Genomic DNA, 24,442 nt, shown 5'->3' on the forward strand with positions numbered 1-24,442 from the left:
TGATGACGAGCTCAGATGATGAAGCACAGAGACGACGGACTGGAACGGATCAGAGTTTTTAGAGATAAAGTCTACGTATAAAACTGAAGTGAAGAGTTTGTGATTCGGGTTTTTAGACGTGCGGTCCAAGTCGTCCCAGACTGGGACTGCTACACTCTCCCCCCCATATAATAAAACACCGCCTCCTAAGTGTTTTACACGTCATTCACACAGTTACTTTCAAATAATTTCATAAAAAACCCAAAAAGTCGTCTTCATCACTAGTGTCACTATCCATAAAAATGCGCTTGACAGCGTCCAATCTCTGTGCCAAAACAGCCCCCAGACCGGTGGAACTTGCATCAGTGTAAATGACAAACGTGTTACACACATTCGGGTGACCAAGGACAGGAGGAGAGGTCAGATGGTCCTTAAGACATTGGAATGCCTTCTGACACTCATCTGTCCACTGGAACCTGGCTCCTTTCCTTTTCAGCTCATTAAGAGGCTCTGCAATCATTGAAAAGTTAGGGACATAACGCTGGTACCATTCAGCAAGACCCAGAAATCTTTGGACTTCCTTAAGGTTTCTTGGCACAGGGTAGTCACGAAGTGCTTCCCTCTTTGCTGGATCTGCTTGTACTCCTTTCTTGCTCACTACATGACCCAGGAATTTAAGCTCAGGGCAACAGAAGCGGCATTTCTTCAGCTTGAGTGTAAGGCCAGCCTGTTGGAGACAATCAAACACCCACTGGATGTCGTAAAGGTGAGTCTGGACATCTTTAGAATAGATTATTATGTCATCCAAGTACACCATACAGCAGTCTCCCAGGCAGCTCCTGAGCACCTGAGTCATGAGCCTTTGGAAGGTAGCTGGAGCTCCCTTCAAACAGAAAGGCACAACTCGAAAATGGACCAACCCAAAACACGTGACAAAGGCAGTGAGAGGCTGGCTTTCTGGGTCCATTTCCACTTGCCAATAACCACTGTTGAGATCTAAGGTGGTGAATATAGATGAACCTGCCAGAGATTCCAGTATCTCAGAAATGGTCGGCAATGGAAAAGCATCTCCCTCACTATGTTCATTAACACGCCGGAAGTCAACACAAAATCAGGGTGGAGCCCCATTTTTTAGCCACCAATACCATCGCGGATGCCCAGGATGAATGGGAAGGCATGATGATGCCCTGTTGGAGCATCTCCTGGATTTGCTCCTTAACAATCTTCCTCTTATGCAGGGGCAATCGATAGGCAGCCTAAAGTGTTGGTGCAGACCTGGGAATTGCTGAGCAAGAGTTGATGCAATCTCCCAGCCTCCCTTCCTATCAAACCACTGTCTGCAACAGCAGTATGGAGCAGGCTGTCTAAGTTATCACCTTCTGGTAAACACGCTATGTCACACAGATTATCATTGAAGGCAGACACGAGCGGCAACTTAGGTGGCAAGGAAGTGTACAGAAACACACTGCTCCCACTCCGAATACCCCAACTTTGATCCGGGCACAGAACAGGCTGGAAGGGGAAAACCCTAGCCTTGTCATCACCAACAAAAGAGTACACGTGAACCTGGACATTAACCAGGAGACCACTCACGCTCATGAAGTCTAAAACAAGAACTAATGGATACACCAGCATATCTGCATCCAGCACAGCGGTAGGTATGGACCAACTGTTACCATGCATGCTGAAAAGGATTTGCTTGCTGGCCATTTGCGAGATACATTGGGTCACCCCGCCATGATACAAGTGACTCATTGGGGCCTTTGATCTTATTCCATAGACTCAAATGCAGTAAAGTGTAGGTAGCGCCTGTGTCCACAAGCGCTTTCCCATGACGTTGGCATACTGTGATAGGCACCACTAATTGTTTCAAGCTAGTGGACGTGGAAGATGAAGATGACCCCACCATAACAGTAGACTTTTGCCTCTGGTGGGTCTTGGGTACCAGCTGACTATAAATGGTAGCCATGGAACCTTTTTTCCTGGACTCAGTCTGTTTTGGCTCTGATTTTTGTTGTCTACTGTATTTGAGCTACCCGGGGAGGCATGAAACTGAGGGCAGGAACCTGGTGCATGGTCACCATGGCAACGCCAGCAAAACACAGTTTCTGTTCCTTTTCCAGCCTTCTTTTCTGTTGGACAAGTAATTTTATAGGGTTCATTAAGAGTCCTCCTGTACCTTTTCTGGTTCTCATAATCTCCCTCTATTTGACTCCCAATGCGGATCATCTCATCTATGGAGGTAATCCGACCACGGAGCTGACATGCCAGAAAGGGGTTCATAGCCTTCAATTTCCTTTTCAAAATCTCATCTTCTGAGGCTGAAGAGTGCCACCTTTTGATAAGGGCTTGAAATGAGAAGGCAAAGTCTCGAAGCGACTCATTTCTTCCTTGCACCCTAGTTCGAACTTTTTCTTCCAAAACATCATCATAGTCCTCGGGAAGAAAAGAGGACAGGACAGCACTCTGAAATTCCTCCCATGTATGAATTTTCTCCCTAATGGTCTCCCACCAGTCATGGGCCGAACCATGCAACACACTTTTCATGGTTGCTAGGATCTCACCTGCAAGTATACCACAGGATCTTTCTCATCCTGAGGCCTGCCATAGCAAGGTCAAAACATCTTAATGGGCAGCTTGCCATCAGCCACTCTACAGACTTCATCCTGGCAAACTGCACCCATAGGTGCAGTTGCACCTGAGCCCTCTGACTGAACTCCAACAGGAGCAGAGGTAGGTGACCAAACCATATTTTCAACAGCTTGGGGAACAGCTTTGTGTGTATGTGCTTGAGATGAAACGGCAAGAGGTGTTACTGCTTCTTTGAGGAGCAGTAAGAGTAGTGAATTGACGTGAGAAGTGAGTTCAGACTGTTGACGGACAAGCGACTCAACGGTAGCCTGCACTGAACCCATCTGCTGTCGCATTGCATGCACCTCGGTTGCAAGGTGTTGTATATCCTTGTTTTACGTGACAGCAGATGTGATGGAGGACAGCAAGTCTTGGTGGCCTGTTGTCAGGGACTCTTGGAACTCAGATTGCATTTGCCTTGCATTCCACTGAATGGCCTCTATGCACTTTGAAGCAAGATCCCTAACATTTGCTAGCAAATGGTGACTTGCTTTTTCTACCACATTTGCTATCTGGGTAGTACACATAGAGCCTTAACAATGGGTATGCCCTTGGCAATATCTGACAGCCATTCACGCTGCCAATCCACTGTGTTTTTGAACACAAGTTTCATGGACTCTATAGCATTAGCAAAAATGGCTAAATCAGCACTGGACCTTTCCTGGTTAGGGGAAGCTACTGAAACCGAAGGTGAAGATGGAAGTGATAAGCCTTCCAAAACCAAAAGAGGGTGAGAGTCGACTGGGAATTGTGGCTCTACTGGAGCATCTACCCATCCCTCTTCATCCTCATCACCATCATCAGCCAGTATATGCATCTCCGGCACAAGGGCAGGCATAGACAGGCCCAGATTCCAGTTCACTGATTGAAGGTTCAAAGTCATTGTAATGTCTGGGTCTTCCAAAGCCATAAATGTAAGGTCACTAGTGATGTCTTTTACTGCTACACAGGTTATAGGAACGTACACTCAAATACACTTAAATCAGATGATGGAACACAACATACAATCTCTTTATTTTAAAGATTATGCTTGTGTGACTATCCCTTCGTGGTTGCCATTTATGTGGCGGTACTGATTCCCATTGAACACAGATGTTCTGTAAGAAGTCTGACAACCAGCTCCCAGCCACATAAAGAAATAAAAAAAACCCTAAATAATATTCACTTGGAGAACCTCACAAGGTGTTGCACAATGGGAAACATCCCCTAGAGGGGAATGCACCCAGCTGCTCTCAATCACCACCTGGGAGCCAGTCCCCCCACTCTGCATAAACCCTCCAATCACCCCAGACATGCAACTATCTGCATTCAGAACGGGGAGACAGGGAAATGATAGCAAGTTCCACAAATGGGTGACTGCTTCAACCTGGTGACCACCTGACTGAACCCCCACGTTAAATATGAGATGCTGTCAACTTCTTCTCCATCAGTTGTATCAAACCCCCCCCCCCGATCTTCACTTCACTGCTCTTCTGAGTGTGTTTGTCTACAGGAAGCTGTTCTGTCCTCTAGCGCCACCAGCAGCTCAACACGCTGTCCTACATCTCAACTACCTGATGGATCAGCAGGAACGTTGCTTCAGACATTCGTGTTCCTCAGAGGATGAATCCTAAAAACTTTGGTGATCTTGACTTTTTCCTTCAGACGTGATTAAAGTGTTTAAAAAGTGAAATGATGACAGAAAACATGCTAATCAGGTATTTCACTGATGACAGACTGACTGGATGGAAACAGTGACGTCACCTCCTGGCTGTGAGCTGAGGAGGTGATGAAGAACAACTGAACATAACGGTAGAAAGCAGCTGAGTTTACAGAACATGCAGATACACGTCCGTCCGTGTTCTCTGACATGTTTCACATCAGCAAAAAGCAGCTGAGAAGTTTCTTTTCCACAGAAACAAAAGTGAAAAGTGTCTCAAAGAATCAGAGAGATGCATCTGTGATCTGCAGCCAAACCAGCTGCAGCGTCTGCCAGCAGCCACATTCCTCACAATCCCACTTCCTGTAACGCTCCCAACCCTCCTCCTCCTCCTCCTCCTCCTCCTCCTCCTCCCAACGCCCTGAAAACCACCAGACCTCCCAACCCTCCTCCTCCTCCTCCCGCAGGTATTCAGCTGCAGCACGTCTGGATATTTGAGATGAACCTCGCCCAGCACACACACACACACACACACACACACACACACACACAGTCTGAATAAAGCTCCTTGTGTGTGTGTGTGTGTGTGTGTGTGTGTGTGTGTGTGTGTGTGTGTGTGTGTCCTGGACTCAAACATGGCGTCTGAGGCCACAGAAATGATGGATGTTGCTTCCGTGCGTTTGGACCTACGGAGCGTGCTCAGTAGAGACTTCCTGCTGGCTCCTTGTTCACTTTAATGAGATAAAATAATTTAATCTTGTGGCTCTTTTAAACTTTCCAAATGTTATCAGAAAATAATAATAATATAATAAATATATTTGCACGTTGTGATTTTTGACCCGACACACCAAACACAACACTTTACATTAACACAACTTGTATTATTATTATTATTATTATTAATTCCACACTGCATATCCTGTTTACACTGTGAACGTTTGTATATATAAATGTTATACAGGAGTTATTGGGATAAACTTTCTCACCTGAAAAAGTGTTAAAACTTCATAAAGTGACACAATAACAGTCTTCAGACAAATGTTACCAAAGCTTTGAGCCCGGCTCTGAATCTCCTCCATCGCTGTTGATTGGTGTGAAATGCATTCTGGGATACTTGACAACCCCAAGTCCACGCCATGGACTGTAAGAAACACATGGACGTAGTCACCGTGACGTCAGCTGTTGGTTTGTGGACCGCCATTTTGAAGCCTCGAGTTTGGCAATTTGACCCTAACGCTAGCTGCTAGCTGCTAGCTTGGTTAGCACGGAGCACTTACAGTCTATAGTGAACTGTGCTAATGCTAATGCTACATTTCACTAACGAAAAACAGGCTTAAAACCGTTAAAACAAAACGTATTTACTGCAAAAACTGAACATCGACTCGTTAGAGGATCTTTGAGTTCAATCGAACGCTGAACGAGACTTTTATATAAAACCAAAATAAAGAAAACACACTGAGATAGCAGCAGCTACGTCTACACTCCCGTTCTAATCTTGGGTTACAATACGTAACGTACATAACCAACGTTGTTGCCGTGGTAGCGACTTGTCAATCACAACGTAGCCCCACCCTAAAGCATTACTCTGCTCGTTAGGAAACTGTTTACTGAGATCATAACGTTCTCATAGACTTCTCTTTGCAGCCGGTGGTGTCGCCCCCTGCTGGCCGTCAGAGAGAACGCAGGTTTAAGGTGCTTCCGCTTCCTGCTTGGACAAACAGGTCAACTCCCAAAGCATGCTGGGTAAACGGAGGCAGCATGAACAGTTTGGGTCATCTGGACTGAACCTGGGGGGACGCACGCAGACCGAGGCCTAAAAGGTTCCCATAAACCTCAGAAGCTGTTGCTATGGAGACGACTCCATCTACAGCTGTGAAACTCACCCAACATCAGAATTTGAGGCTCTCTGATTGGATGATTGGATAAACTTAATCTATAAGACGTGAGAAGAGGAGCGAACATCTCACCTCGACGCTCTCCAGAGACGTGGAGCGTCTCAGTTTGGCCCTGCGGACGCCGGCCGGAGACGAGTCTGTGGCCTCGGTTCTGGACGGCAGCGAGTCCTCGGAGTCACAGGTGAGCGCGGCGTCCAGCTGGCTGTCGGGACGAGAGCGGCGGCCGTAACGCTTCGTTCCCTTCACAAACTTTGGCTTCACCTCCTCTGGAACAACTGCGAGATGAAGACAGGAAGTAACACGCAGGTACAGTCAGAAAACACGGCTGTTACAGACAGAGCGGCGGACAGAATGTAGGTCAGCGGAGCTGCAGACAAACAGGAAGCAAACACACAGAGCTCAGAATACACTCACACACTGACCACAACAAACCAGTCATTACACCAGTTATTATACTGGCTTCCTCACACTGACCACAACAAACCAGTCATTACACCAGTTATTATACTGGCTTCCTCACACTGACCACAACAAACCAGTCATTACATTAGTTATTACAGACAGACGTTAATCATAATCAATCAACTCAGTTTGTATGTGATTGTTTCTGTGTGCTGCACATTCAAGTCAAGTCAGTTTTATTCATACAGAGTTACAGCAAACTGGACTCTTGAACAACATCTGTATCATATTTATAGTGACGTTTATCTTCTTTAATGCTTCATGTTGTATAAATATGTATGTATGTAGTGTTCAGATTGTCAAGCATAATTATTATTATGTATAGAGCTGCAAGGATCAGTCACTTAATCGATTAGATGCCAACTATTGAATTAATCACCAACTATTTTGATAATTGATTAATCGTTTTGAGTCATTTTTTAAGAAAAATAGTCCAATTTCTCTGTTTGCAGCTTGTTAAATGTGAATATTTTCTGATTTCTTTGGTCTCTATGACAGTAAACTGAATATCTTTGTGATGGACGTCATCTTTGGGAAACATTGATGATGATCAGCTGATGTCTCACCTGGCTGCAGGTAACTGCTGTCGTCCTCTGACGTGCTGAAGTCCAGAGAGCGAGACAGAACGGCAACGAAGCCATCTTTAAACTCCTCGAAGTTAACCTGCAGGTCAGAGGCACACACACACATACACACACACATACACACACACACACACACACACACACACACACACATACACACACACACACACACACACACACACACACACACATACACACACACACACACACACACACACACACATACAGTTAGCGTGTTACCCTGGCGTAGGGGCATCCTCCCAGCAGCGTGTGTGTGTGTTAGCGTGTAGTTAGCATGTTACCCTGGCGTAGGGGCGTCCTCCCAGCAGCGTGTGTGTGTGTGTGTTAGCATGTTACTCTCGCGTAGGGGCGTCCTCCCAGCAGCGTGTGTGTGTGTTAGCGTGTAGTTAGCGTGTTACCCTGGCGTAGGGGCGTCCTCCCAGCAGCGTGTGTGTGTGTGTTAGCATGTTACCCTGGCGTAGGGGCGTCCTCCCAGTAGCGTGTGTGTGTGTGTTAGCGTGTTACCCTGGCGTAGGGGCGTCCTCCCAGTAGCGTGTGTGTGTGTGTTAGCATGTTACCCTGGCGTAGGGGCGTCCTCCCAGTAGCGTGTGTGTGTAGTTAGCGTGTTACCCTGGCGTAGGGGCCTCCTCCCAGCAGCGTGTGTGTGTGTTAGCGTGTAGTTAGCGTGTTACCCTGGCGTAGGGGCCTCCTCCCAGCAGCGTGTGTGTGTAGTTAGCGTGTTACCCTGGCGTAGGGGCGTCCTCCCAGCAGCATGTGTGTGTGTGTTAGTGTGTAGTTAGCATGTTACCCTGGCGTAGGGGCGTCCTCCCAGCAGCATGTGTGTGTGTGTTAGTGTGTAGTTAGCATGTTACCCTGGCGTAGGGGCCTCCTCCCAGCAGCGTGTGTGTGTGTTAGTGTGTAGTTAGCATGTTACCCTGGCGTAGGGGCGTCCTCCCAGCAGCATGTGTGTGTGTGTTAGTGTGTAGTTAGCATGTTACCCTGGCGTAGGGGCGTCCTCCCAGCAGCGTGTGTGTGTGTGTTAGTGTGTAGTTAGCATGTTACCCTGGCGTAGGGGCGTCCTCCCAGCAGCGTGTGTGTGTGTGTTAGTGTGTAGTTAGCATGTTACCCTGGCGTAGGGGCGTCCTCCCAGCAGCATGTGTGTGTGTGTTAGTGTGTAGTTAGCATGTTACCCTGGCGTAGGGGCGTCCTCCCAGCAGCATGTGTGTGTGTGTTAGTGTGTAGTTAGCATGTTACCCTGGCGTAGGGGCGTCCTCCCAGCAGCGTGTGTGTGTGTTAGCGTGTAGTTAGCGTGTTACCCTGGTGTAGGGGCGTCCTCCCAGCGGCATGTGTGTGTGTGTTAGCATGTAACTCTCACGTAGGGGCGTCCTCCCAGCAGCGTGTGTGTGTGTGTTAGCGTGTAGTTAGCGTGTTACCCTGGCGTAGGGGCGTCCTCCCAGCAACGTGTGTGTGTGTGTTAGCGTGTAGTTAGCGTGTTACCCTGGCGTAGGGGCGTCCTCCCAACAGCATATGTGTGTGTTAGCGTGTAGTTAGCGTGTTACCCTGGCGTAGGGGCGTCCTCCCAGCAGCGTGTGTGTGTGTTAGGGTGTAGTTAGCATGTTACCCTGGCGTAGGGGCGTCCTCCCAGCAGCGTGTGTGTGTGTTAGCATGTAGTTAGCGTGTTACCCTGGCGTAGGGACGTCCTCCCAGCAGCGTGTGTGTGTGTTAGCATGTAGTTAGCGTGTTACCCTGGTGTAGGGGCGTCCTCCCAGCAACGTGTGTGTGTGTGTTAGCATGTTACCCTGGCGTGGGGGCGTCCTCCCAGCAACGTTTGTGTGTGTGTTAGCATGTAGTTAGCGTGTTACCCTGGCGTAGGGGCGTCCTCCCAGCAGCGTGTGTGTGTGTTAGCATGTAGTTAGTGTGTTAACCTGGCGTAGGGGCGTCCTCCCAGTAGCGTGTGTGTGTGTTAGCGTGTAGTTAGCATGTTACCCTGGCGTAGGGGCGTCCTCCCAGTAGCGTGTGTGTGTGTGTGTTAGCGTGTAGTTAGCATGTTACCCTGGCGTAGGGGCATCCTCCCAGCAGCGTGTGTGTGTGTTAGCGTGTAGTTAGCATGTTACCCTGGCGTAGGGGCGTCCTCCCAGTAGCGTGTGTGTGTGTGTGTTAGCGTGTAGTTAGCATGTTACCCTGGCGTAGGGGCGTCCTCCCAGCAGCGTGTGTGTGTGTGTGTTAGCGTGTAGTTAGCGTGTTAACCTGGCGTAGGGGCGTCCTCCCAGTAGCGTGTGTGTGTGTGTGTGTTAGCGTGTAGTTAGCATGTTACCCTGGCATAGGGGCGTCCTCCCAGCAGCGTGTCGAGCAGCAGCGGCAGGTGAGCGTCCAGCTGCAGTTTTCTGCAGAGCTCCGTCAGCTCCTCGCGGTCCAGGAAGCCGGTGGACGTCGTGTCGCAGCTGTCAAACTCCGCCTTCAGCTGGGCGACGTAGCTGCTGTGCTCCGCCTCCTCCATCCCAACACATCACGCTGCAACGCCAACACCTGCAGAGAGGTCACATGGTAATATAACAACCAATAATAACTGAGAATAGGAAGTGAGACGAGCTGATGTTCAGAGGCCTGAAGACGTGAGAATATGAAGAAATAAACATAACTTTATGTAAATAAAACAGATTTTATATTTGTTGTTCCTTTAATTAGCAGGTTTGTCTTCAGACCTGCAGGTAAAACCTCACACAATCATTATAAAGCTGTAACTAACACTTATTTTCATGATCAGTTAATCTGCTGAATCCAATTTACTATCAAATATGAAGAAAAGCAGAAAATTATAAATAAAATCAATTATAAAAAGTGTCTGATTATCTTTCTTTAATTGATTTATTGATTAATTGACTGACCCTCGCAGCTCTAAATTAAAGTAAAACGTAGTTTACTGTTACCGTAGAGCTGCAACTATTATTTTCATTATCGATTCATCTGTTGATTATTTTCTCCATTAATCGATTAGTTGTTTGATCTATAAATATTCACATTAATCCAGCTGGAATCATTAATCGACTGATCGTTGGAGAGAAACATCAGACATTTCTGTGTGAATCTGTTTCTTCTTCTCTGGTGGATTTCTTCCTGTATGAACATGGGAGTGAAACTGGAAACCAGTAATGTTTGGGATGTTACTGGTTGAGGCTGGACGCTGATTAAAGCTTCATGTTTTAAACTTACTGACAGTTAAACGCATCAGTGTTTGTTGTTTTCCTCCTCCTCCTCCTCCCTCCTCCTCCTCCCTCCTCCTCCTCTTTCTTCCTCCTCCTCCCTCCTCCTCCTCCTCCTCCTCCTCTTTCTTCCTCCTCCTCCCTCCTCCTCTTTCTTCCTCCTCCTCCTCCTCCTCCTCCTCCTCTGTCTGTTACGTAATCAGTGATCTGGGCTCCTCTTATCTCTCTGCCGACTGTTTCACCATCATCTTCATCAAGCTTCTTTCACTGCACAAACACACTCAAACCGTCAACTAACGATTATTTTAATTATCGATTCACCTGCTGATCATGTGATCGATTAATCATTTAGTCATTTAAACGCTAAAAAATACTGAAGAAATGGTGTTTACAGTTTCAGTTCATCGTCATTTATGACAAAGAAAAACATCAAATCATCACATGTGAAACGATCGATGAACTAATCAATGCAGATCAGACGTCTCACTACAGCTGCAGACTTTCCTATAATCACCATGAATAATCAGTCTATAGAGTCAATAAATGCTTCATAACTCAGCAGATACGTGTTTATCAATATATTAGTCAGCTTCTACAAGAGATCAATATATCAGAAACCACATGATGTTATTAATAAAACAACAACTCTGATCCACAGACACACATGAATATTTAATAACTACTGATGATGATGATGATGATGATGATGCATCACCAGACGACTTCCTGTAACATCAGACGTTAGTCGACCCTGAACAATCAACCAGAGCTGCTGAATAAACATGTACAGAGAATAAGAATAATAATAATAATAAACTTTATTTATATTTCATTTATTTATATAGCAATAAATAAATTCAATAGAATCAAATAAATAAAAACATTTATCAAACATTTCAAAAAGCTTTCATGAAGAGAAACGTTGTTAGAAGTTAGTGATTCAGTGTGTGTGATGATGACGAGGAGCTCTGATCACTCAGTCACCAACCCAGAGCTGAGAGTCACCAGCAGACGCTCAACCAGCGATAACATGTTAAAGTCAGAGAGCCATTGGAACCAGTGGAGACGTGTGATGAAGAGCTACAGGTGACCAGCACACCTCCAACAGGTAAACTACTTATTCTACTGTGCTGCTGTGTGATGGCGTCCTGGCTCCGCCATGATGGAAAAACACTGTAATGTTAGCGGAGCAGTGAACTGGCTGCTGGACGTCACCAGACGACGTCAATTAAACACTAACGTTAACTAACTGACACAGTAAATATGACAAACACCATAAACACAATAAATACTGTAAATACCGTAAACACCTTGTACACCGTAAACACGATAAACACCGTAAACACAATAAATACCGTTAACGCCATGAACACAATAAATACCGTAAACACAATAAATACCGTAAATACAATAAATACCGTTAACGCCATGAACACAATAAATACCGTAAACACAATAAATACCGTAAATACAATAAATACCGTAAATACAATAAATACCGTGAACACAATAAACACCGTGAACACAATAAATACCGTAAATACAATAAATACCGTAAATACAATAAATACCGTTAACGCCATGAACACAATAAATACCGTAAACACAATAAATACCGTAAATACAATAAATACCGTAAATACAATAAATACCGTGAACACAATAAACACCGTGAACACAATAAATACCGTAAATACAATAAATACCGTTAACGCCATGAACACAATAAATACCGTAAACACAATAAATACCGTAAATACAATAAATACCGTAAATACAATAAACACCATAAACACAATAAATACCGTAAATACAATAAACACCATAAACACAATAAACACCGTAAATACAATAAATACCGTAAATACAATAAATACCGTGAACACAATAAACACCGTGAACACAATAAATACCGTAAATACAATAAATACCGTAAATACAATAAACACCGTAAACACAATAAATACCGTAAATACAATAAATACCGTAAATACAATAAATACCGTGAACACAATAAACACCGTAAATACAATAAATACCGTAAATACAATAAACACCGTGAACACAATAAACACTGTGAACACAATAAACACCGTAAATACAATAAATACTGTAAATACAATAAATACCGTGAACACAATAAACACCGTGAACACAATAAATACCGTAAATACAATAAATACCGTAAATACAATAAATACCGTAAACACAATAAATACCGTAAATACAATAAATACCGTAAATACAATTAACACCGTAAAGACAATAAATACCGTAAATACAATAAATACCGTGAACACAATAAACACCGTGAACACAATAAATACCGTAAACACAATAAATACCGTAAATACAATAAACACCGTAAACACAATAAATACCGTAAATACAATAAATACCGTAAATACAATAAATACCGTGAACACAATAAACACCGTAAACACAATAAATACCGTAAATACAATAAATACCGTAAATACAATAAATACCGTGAACACAATAAACACCGTAAATACAATAAATACCGTAAATACAATAAACACCGTGAACACAATAAACACCGTAAATACAATAAATACCGTAAACACAATAAACACCGTAAATACAATAAATACCGTAAATACAATAAATACCGTAAATACAATAAACACCGTGAACACAATAAACACCGTGAACACAATAAACACCGTAAATACAATAAATACCGTAAATACAATAAATACCGTGAACACAATAAACACCGTAAACACAATAAATACCGTAAATACAATAAACACCGTGAACACAATAAACACCGTAAATACAATAAACACCGTGAACACAATAAATACCGTAAACACAATAAACACCGTAAATACAATAAATACCGTAAATACAATAAATACCGTAAATACAATAAACACCGTAAATACAATAAATACCGTAAATACAATAAACACCGTAAATACAATAAATACCGTAAATACAATAAATACCGTGAACACAATAAATACCGTAAATACAATAAATACCGTGAACACAATAAATACCATAAATACAATAAATACCGTAAATACAATAAACACCGTAAATACAATAAATACCGTAAATACAATAAATACCGTGAACACAAGAAATACCGTAAACACAATAAACACCGTAAATACAATAAACACCGTAAATACGCTAAATACCGCAAATACAATAAATACCGTGAACACAATAAACACCGTAAATACAATAAACACCGTAAATAGAATAAACAACGTAAATACGCTAAATACCGTAAATACAATAAATAACGTGAACACAATAAACACCATTAACACAATAAATACCGTAAATACAATAAATACCATAAATACAATAAATACCATGAACACAATAAATACCGTAAATACAATAAACACCGTAAACACAATAAACACCGTAAATACAATAAATACCGTGAACACAATAAACACCGTAAACACAATAAACTCCGTAAATACAATAAATACCGTTAACGCCATGAACACAATAAATACCGTAAACAAAATAAATACCGTAAATACAATAAATACCTATAACACCGTAAATACCGTGAACACAATAAACATTGTAAATACAATAAATACCGTAAATATAATAAATACCTGTAACACCGTAAATACCGTGAACACAATAAATACCGTGAATACAATAAATACCGTGAACACAATAAATACCGTGAACACAGTAAATACCGTGAACACAATAAACACTGTAAACACAATAAATACCATAAATACAATAAACACCGTAAATACCATAAATACAATAAACACCGTTAACACAATAAATACCGTAAATAGAATAAATACCGTAAATACAATAAATACCGTAAACACAATAAATACCGTAAACACAATAAACACCGTAAACACAATAAACACCATAAATACAATAAATACCGTAAACACAATAAACACCGTAAATACAATAAACACCGTAAATACAATAAATACCGTAAATACAATAAACACCGTAAACACAATAAACACCGTAAATACAATAAACACCGTAAACACAATAAACACCGTAAATACAATAAACACCGTAAACACAATAAACACCATGAACACAATAAACACCGTAAATAGAATAAATACCGTGAACACAATAAATACCGTTAACGCCATGAACACAATAAATACCGTAAATACAATAAACACCATTAACGCCATGAACACCGTAAACACAATAAACACCGTGAACACAATAAACACCGTAAACACAATAAACACCGTGAACACAATAAACAACGTAAATACAATAAACACCGTGAACACAATAAACACCGTAAATAGAATAAATACCATGAACACAATAAATACCGTAAACACAATAAATACCGTAAATAGAATAAATACCATAAATACGCTAAATACCGTAAATACAATAAATACCGTGAACACAATAAATACCGTTAACACAATAAATACCGTAAATAGAATAAATACCGTAAATACGCTAAATACCGTAAATACAATAAACACCGTAAACACAATAAACACCATGAACACAATAAATACCGTAAATACAATAAACACCGTAAATAGAATAAATACCATGAACACAATAAACTCCGTAAACACAATAAATACCGTAAACACAATAAACACCGTAAATAGAATAAATACCGTGAACACAATAAATACCGTGAACACAATAAATACCGTAAATACAATAAACACCGTAAATAGAATAAATACCGTGAATACAATAAATACCGTGAACACAATAAATACCGTTAACGCCATGAACACAATAAATACCGTAAACACAATAAACACCGTAAATACAATAAATACCGTAAATACAATAAATACCGTAAATACAATAAATACCGTTAACACAATAAACACCGTAAACACAATAAATACCGTTAACGCCATGAACACAATAAATACTGTAAACACAATAAACACCGTAAATACAATAAATACCGTAAATACAATAAATACCGTTAACACAATAAACACCGTAAACACAATAAATACCGTAAATACAATAAATACCGTAAACACAGTAAATACCGTAAATACAATAAATACCGTAAACACAGTAAATACCGTAAATACAATAAATACCGTAAACACAGTAAGCTTAGTAAACGCGGACCACCGGTGGTGACAGTAACTTCTGTCCCGGTGAGTCTCGCGAGCTGAGGCAGTGTCACCATGGTAACGGAGCCGCGAGCCACGGGAACAAAAGGCGAGCGAGAGTCACAAAAGTGACTAAAACACACAAAAATCAGTTCATACGTCACCACGTACCACCGTATAACGGCTCTGTGACTCACGCAAAGTTAACGGAAAGTTAACGGTAACGGTTTGTTCGGTTTGCTCGTTAGTTTCTTACCGCGGGAAAAGTCCTCCTCCTCCTCCGGTCCTCTCCGGTAAAAACGTCACGTTTCCTCCATCAGCGTGCTCCCGAGGCTCCGCACAGTCCGCCGTTAAACTACCGACAGACAGTCCAACGGAGCAGGCTGGCACCGACCGAACGACCGACTGACCACTGCCGGAAGCTGCCGGTAATATACGGGCAGCTACTTCCTGTCCAGCGTTCCAAAATAAAATGAAAAAATATATCCCCTCCACATCTGGCTTTATATATATCCCCTCCACATCTGGCTTTATATATATCCCCTACACATCTGACTTTATATATATCCCCTCCACATCTGACTTTATATATATCCCCTCCACATCCAGCTTTATATATATCCCCTCCACATCTGGCTTTATATATGTCCCCTCCACATCTGGCTTTATATATATCCCCTCCACATCTGGCTTTATATATATCCCCTACACATCTGACTTTATATATATCCCCTCCACATCCAGCTTTATATATATCCCCTCCACATCTGGCTTTATATATATCCCCTCCACATCTGACTTTATATATATCCTCTACACATCTGGCTTTATATATATCCTCTACACATCTGGCTTTATATATATCCCCTACACATCTGACTTTATATATATCCCCTCCACATCTGACTTTATATATATCCTCTACACATCTGACTTTATATATATCCCCTCCACATCTGACTTTATATATATCCTCTACAAATCTGGCTTTATATATATCCTCTACACATCTGGCTTTATATATATCCCCTCCACATTTGACTTTATATATGTCCCCTCCACATCTGGCTTTATATATATCCCCTACACATCTGACTTTATATATATCCCCTCCACATCTGACTTTATATATAGCCCCTCCACATCTGGCTTTATATATATCCTCTACACATCTGACTTTATATATATCCCCTCCACATCTGGCTTTATATATATCCCCTCCACATCTGACTTTATATATATCCCCTCCACATCTGACTTTATATATATCCCCTCCACATCTGACTTTATATATATCCTCTACACATCTGGCTTTATATATATCCTCTACACATCTGGCTTTATATATATCCCCTCCACATCTGACTTTATATATATCCCCTCCACATCTGACTTTATATATATCCCCTCCACATCTGACTTTATATATATCCCCTCCACATCTGACTTTATATATATCCCCTCCACATCTGACTTTATATATATCCCCTCCACATCTGACTTTATATATATCCCCTCCACATCTGACTTTATATATATCCCCTCCACATCTGACTTTATATATATCCCCTCCACATCTGACTTTATATATATCCTCTACACATCTGGCTTTATATATATCCCCTACACATCTGACTTTATATATATCCCCTCCACATCTGACTTTATATATATCCCCTCCACATCTGACTTTATATATGTCCCCTACACATCTGACTTTATATATATCCCCTCCACATCTGGCTTTATATATATCCCCTACACATCTGACTTTATATATATCCCCTCCACATCTGACTTTATATATATCCCCTCCACATCTGACTTTATATATGTCCCCTACACATCTGACTTTATATATATCCCCTCCACATCTGGCTTTATATATATCCCCTACACATCTGACTTTATATATATCCCCTCCACATCTGACTTTATATATATCCCCTCCACATCTGACTTTATATATATCCCCTCCACATCTGACTTTATATATATCCTCTACACATCTGGCTTTATATATATCCCCTACACATCTGACTTTATATATATCCCCTCCACATCTGACTTTATATATATCCCCTCCACATCTGACTTTATATATGTCCCCTACACATCTGACTTTATATATATCCCCTCCACATCTGGCTTTATATATATCCCCTACACATCTGACTTTATATATATCCCCTCCACATCTGACTTTATATATATCCCCTCCACATCTGACTTTATATATATCCCCTACACATCTGACTTTATATATATCCCCTCCACATCCAGCTTTATATATATCCCCTCCACATCCAGCTTTATATATGTCCCCTCCACATCCAGCTTTATATATATCCTCTACACATCTGACTTTATATATATCCTCTACACATCTGACTTTATATATATCCCCTCCACATCTGACTTTATATATATCCCCTCCACATCCAGCTTTATATATATCCTCTACACATCTGACTTTATATATATCCTCTACACATCTGACTTTATATATATCCCCTCCACATCTGACTTTATATATATCCCCTCCACATCCAGCTTTATATATATCCTCTACACATCTGACTTTATATATATCCTCTACACATCTGACTTTATATATATCCCCTCCACATCTGGCTTTATATATGTCCCCTCCACATCCGGCTTTATATATATCCCCTCCACATCCAGCTTTATATATGTCCCCTCCACATCCAGCTTTATATATATCCCCTCCACATCTGACTTTATATATATCCCCTCCACATCCAGCTTTATATATATCCTCTACACATCTGACTTTATATATATCCCCTCCACATCTGACTTTATATATATCCCCTCCACATCCAGCTTTATATATGTCCCCTCCACATCTGGCTTTATATATATCCTCTACACATCTGACTTTATATATATCCTCTACACATCTGACTTTATATATATCCCCTCCACATCTGACTTTATATATATCCCCTCCACATCCAGCTTTATATATGTCCCCTCCACATCTGGCTTTATATATGTCCCCTCCACATCTGGCTTTATATATATCCTCTACACATCTGACTTTATATATATCCCCTCCACATCTGACTTTATATATATCCCCTACACATCTGACTTTATATATATCCTCTACACATCTGACTTTATATATATCCCCTACACATCTGGCTTTATATATATCCTCTACACATCTGGCTTTATATATATCCTCTACACATCTGGCTTTATATATATCCCCTCCACATCTGACTTTATATATATCCCCTACACATCTGGCTTTATATATATCCCCTACACATCTGACTTTATATATATCCTCTACACATCTGACTTTATATATATCCTCTACACATCTGACTTTATACATATCCCCTACACATCTGACTTTATATATATCCTCTACCCATCTGACTTTATATATATCCTCTACACATCTGACTTTATATATATCCCCTCCATCTGACTTTATATATATCCCCTCCACATCTGACTTTATATATATCCCCTACACATCTGACTTTATATATATCCCCTCCACATCTGACTTTATATATATCCTCTACCCATCTGACTTTATATATATCCTCTACACATCTGACTTTATATATATCCCCTCCATCTGACTTTATATATATCCCCTCCACATCTGACTTTATATATATCCCCTACACATCTGACTTTATATATATCCCCTCCATCTGACTTTATATATATCCTCTACACATCTGACTTTATATATATCCTCTACACATCTGACTTTATATATATCCCCTAAACATCTGACTTTATATATATCCCCTACACATCTGACTTTATATATATCCTCTACACATCTGACTTTATATATATCCTCTACACATCTGACTTTATATATATCCCCTAAACATCTGACTTTATATATATCCCCTACACATCTGACTTTATATATATCCTCTACACATCTGACTTTATATATATCCTCTACACATCTGACTTTATATATATCCTCTACACATCTGGCTTTATATATATCCTCTACACATCTGACTTTATATATATCCTCTACACATCTGGCTTTATATATATCCCCTACACATCTGACTTTATATATATCCCCTACACATCTGACTTCATATATATCCTCTACACATCTGGCTTTATATATATCCTCTACACATCTGGCTTTATATATATCCTCTACACATCTGACTTTATATATATCCCCTACACATCTGACTTTATATATATCCCCTACACATCTGACTTTATATATATCCCCTACACATCTGACTTTATATATATCCTCTACCCATCTGACTTTATATATATCCCCTACACATCTGACTTTATATATATCCCCTCCACATCTGACTTTATATATATCCCCTCTACATCTGACTTTATATATATCCTCTACACATCTGACTTTATATATATCCCCTACACATCTGACTTTATATATATCCTCTACACATCTGACTTTATATATATCCTCTACACATCTGGCTTTATATATATCCTCTACACATCTGACTTTATATATATCCTCTACACATCTGACTTTATATATATCCCCTACACATCTGACTTTATATATATCCTCTACACATCTGACTTTATATATATCCCATCCATCTGACTTTATATATATCCTCTACACATCTGACTTTATATATATCCCCTACAGATCTGACTTTATATATATCCCCTCCATCTGACTTTATATATATCCTCTACACATCTGACTTTATATATATCCCCTACACATCTGACTTTATATATATCCCCTCCATCTGGCTTTATATATATCCCCTCCATCTGACTTTATATATATCCTCTACACATCTGACTTTATATATATCCTCTACACATCTGACTTTATATATATCCTCTACACATCTGACTTTATATATATCCCCTCCACATCTGACTTTATATATATCCCCTCCACATCTGACTTTATATATGTCCCCTACACATCTGACTTTATATATATCCCCTCCACATCTGGCTTTATATATGTCCCCTACACATCTGACTTTATATATATCCCCTCCACATCTGACTTTATATATATCCCCTCCACATCTGACTTTATATATATCCCCTCCACATCTGACTTTATATATATATCCCCTACACATCTGACTTTATATATATCCCCTCCACATCCAGCTTTATATATATCCCCTCCACATCCAGCTTTATATATATCCTCTACACATCTGACTTTATATATATCCTCTACACATCTGACTTTATATATATCCCCTCCACATCTGACTTTATATATATCCCCTCCACATCTAGCTTTATATATATCCTCTACACATCTGACTTTATATATATCCTCTACACATCTGACTTTATATATATCCCCTCCACATCTGACTTTATATATATCCCCTCCACATCCAGCTTTATATATGTCCCCTCCACATATGGCTTTATATATATCCTCTACACATCTGACTTTATATATATCCCCTCCACATCTGGCTTTATATATGTCCCCTCCACATCCAGCTTTATATATATCCCCTCCACATCCAGCTTTATATATGTCCCCTCCACATCCAGCTTTATATATATCCACTCCACATCTGACTTTATATATATCCCCTCCACATCCAGCTTTATATATATCCTCTACACATCTGACTTTATATATATCCCCTCCACATCTGACTTTATATATATCCCCTCCACATCCAGCTTTATATATGTCCCCTCCACATCTGGCTTTATATATATCCTCTACACATCTGACTTTATATATATCCCCTCCACATCTGGCTTTATATATGTCCCCTCCACATCCAGCTTTATATATATCCCCTCCACATCCAGCTTTATATATGTCCCCTCCACATCCAGCTTTATATATATCCCCTCCACATCTGACTTTATATATATCCCCTCCACATCCAGCTTTATATATATCCTCTACACATCTGACTTTATATATATCCCCTCCACATCTGACTTTATATATATCCCCTCCACATCCAGCTTTATATATGTCCCCTCCACATCTGGCTTTATATATATCCTCTACACATCTGACTTTATATATATCCTCTACACATCTGACTTTATATATATCCCCTCCACATCTGACTTTATATATATCCCCTCCACATCCAGCTTTATATATGTCCCCTCCACATCTGGCTTTATATATGTCCCCTACACATCTGGCTTTATATATATCCTCTACACATCTGACTTTATATATATCCCCTCCACATCTGACTTTATATATATCCCCTACACATCTGACTTTATATATATCCTCTACACATCTGACTTTATATATATCCCCTACACATCTGGCTTTATATATATCCTCTACACATCTGGCTTTATATATATCCTCTACACATCTGGCTTTATATATATCCCCTCCACATCTGACTTTATATATATCCCCTACACATCTGGCTTTATATATATCCCCTACACATCTGACTTTATATATATCCTCTACACATCTGACTTTATATATATCCCCTACACATCTGACTTTATATATATCCTCTACACATCTGACTTTATATATATCCCCTCCATCTGACTTTATATATATCCTCTACCCATCTGACTTTATATATATCCTCTACACATCTGACTTTATATATATCCCCTCCATCTGAATTTATACATATCCCCTCCACATCTGACTTTATATATATCCCCTACACATCTGACTTTATATATATCCCCTACACATCTGACTTTATATATATCCCCTACACATCTGACTTTATATATATCCCCTACACATCTGACTTTATATATATCCTCTACACATCTGACTTTATATATATCCCCTACACATCTGACTTTATATATATCCCCTCCACATCTGACTTTATATATATCCCCTCTACATCTGACTTTATATATATCCTCTACACATCTGACTTTATATATATCCCCTACACATCTGACTTTATATATATCCTCTACACATCTGACTTTATATATATCCTCTACACATCTGGCTTTATATATATCCTCTACACATCTGACTTTATATATATCCTCTACACATCTGACTTTATATATATCCCCTACACATCTGACTTTATATATATCCTCTACACATCTGACTTTATATATATCCCCTCCATCTGACTTTATATATATCCTCTACACATCTGACTTTATATATATCCCCTCCATCTGACTTTATATATATCCCCTCCATCTGACTTTATATATATCCTCTACACATCTGACTTTATATATATCCCCTACACATCTGACTTTATATATATCCCCTCCATCTGACTTTATATATATCCTCTACACATCTGACTTTATATATATCCCCTACACATCTGGCTTTATATATATCCCCTCCATCTGGCTTTATATATATCCCCTCCATCTGACTTTATATATATCCTCTACACATCTGACTTTATATATATCCTCTACACATCTGACTTTATATATATCCTCTACACATCTGACTTTATATATATCCCCTCCACATCTGACTTTATATATATCCCCTACACATCTGACTTTATATATATCCCCTCCATCTGACTTTATATATATCCTCTACACATCTGACTTTATATATATCCTCTACACATCTGGCTTTATATATATCCTCTACACATCTGACTTTATATATATCCTCTACACATCTGACTTTATATATATCCCCTACACATCTGACTTTATATATATCCTCTACACATCTGACTTTATATATATCCCCTCCATCTGACTTTATATATATCCTCTACACATCTGACTTTATATATATCCCCTCCATCTGACTTTATATATATCCCCTCCATCTGACTTTATATATATCCTCTACACATCTGACTTTATATATATCCCCTACACATCTGACTTTATATATATCCCCTCCATCTGACTTTATATATATCCTCTACACATCTGACTTTATATATATCCCCTACACATCTGGCTTTATATATATCCCCTCCATCTGGCTTTATATATATCCCCTCCATCTGACTTTATATATATCCTCTACACATCTGACTTTATATATATCCTCTACACATCTGACTTTATATATATCCTCTACACATCTGACTTTATATATATCCCCTCCACATCTGACTTTATATATATCCCCTACACATCTGACTTTATATATATCCCCTCCATCTGACTTTATATATATCCTCTACACATCTGACTTTATATATATCCTCTACACATCTGGCTTTATATATATCCTCTACACATCTGGCTTTATATATATCCCCTCCACATCTGACTTTATATATGTCCCCTCCACATCTGACTTTATATATGTCCCCTACACATCTGACTTTATATATGTCCCCTACACATCTGACTTTATATATGTCCCCTACACATCTGACTTTATATATATCCCCTCCACATCTGACTTTATATATGTCCCCTCCACATCTGGCTTTATATATGTCCCCTACACATCTGACTTTATATATATCCCCTCCACATCTGACTTTATATATGTCCCCTCCACATCTGGCTTTATATATATCCCCTACACATCTGACTTTATATATATCCCCTCCACATCTGACTTTATATATATCCCCTCCACATCTGACTTTATATATGTCCCCTACACATCTGACTTTATATATATCCCCTCCACATCTGGCTTTATATATGTCCCCTACACATCTGACTTTATATATATCCCCTCCACATCTGACTTTATATATGTCCCCTCCACATCTGGCTTTATATATATCCCCTACACATCTGACTTTATATATATCCCCTCCACATCTGACTTTATATATATCCCCTCCACATCTGACTTTATATATATCCCCTCCACATCTGACTTTATATATGTCCCCTCCACATCTGACTTTATATATATCCCCTCCACATCTGACTTTATATATATCCTCTACACATCTGGCTTTATATATATCCCCTCCACATCTGACTTTATATATAT

General features: G+C 40.0%; 1 protein-coding gene across 2 annotated transcripts in view; it reads right to left on the reverse strand.

Moving 5' to 3' along the window:
* The window catches only part of ninl (ninein-like), a 55,325-nt gene extending 39,395 nt beyond the window's left edge, over positions 1-15,930 (reverse strand). The window contains exons 1-4 of one of the 2 annotated variants that reach the window (XM_067610992.1): positions 15,752-15,930; positions 9,505-9,716; positions 7,173-7,269; positions 6,217-6,419 (exon numbers count right to left, since the gene is read on the reverse strand). In XM_067610992.1, coding sequence (XP_067467093.1) covers positions 6,217-6,419; positions 7,173-7,269; positions 9,505-9,687 — 483 coding nt within the window. In that variant the 5' untranslated portion in view covers positions 9,688-9,716; positions 15,752-15,930. The remainder of the gene's footprint in view (positions 1-6,216; positions 6,420-7,172; positions 7,270-9,504; positions 9,717-15,751) is intronic. The other variant, XM_067610994.1, reaches the window with a different exon arrangement.
* Positions 15,931-24,442: the final 8,512 nt, after the last annotated feature.

This window comes from Thunnus thynnus, chromosome 14 (assembly GCF_963924715.1).
Source record: "Thunnus thynnus chromosome 14, fThuThy2.1, whole genome shotgun sequence".
NCBI lineage: Eukaryota > Metazoa > Chordata > Actinopteri > Scombriformes > Scombridae > Thunnus > Thunnus thynnus.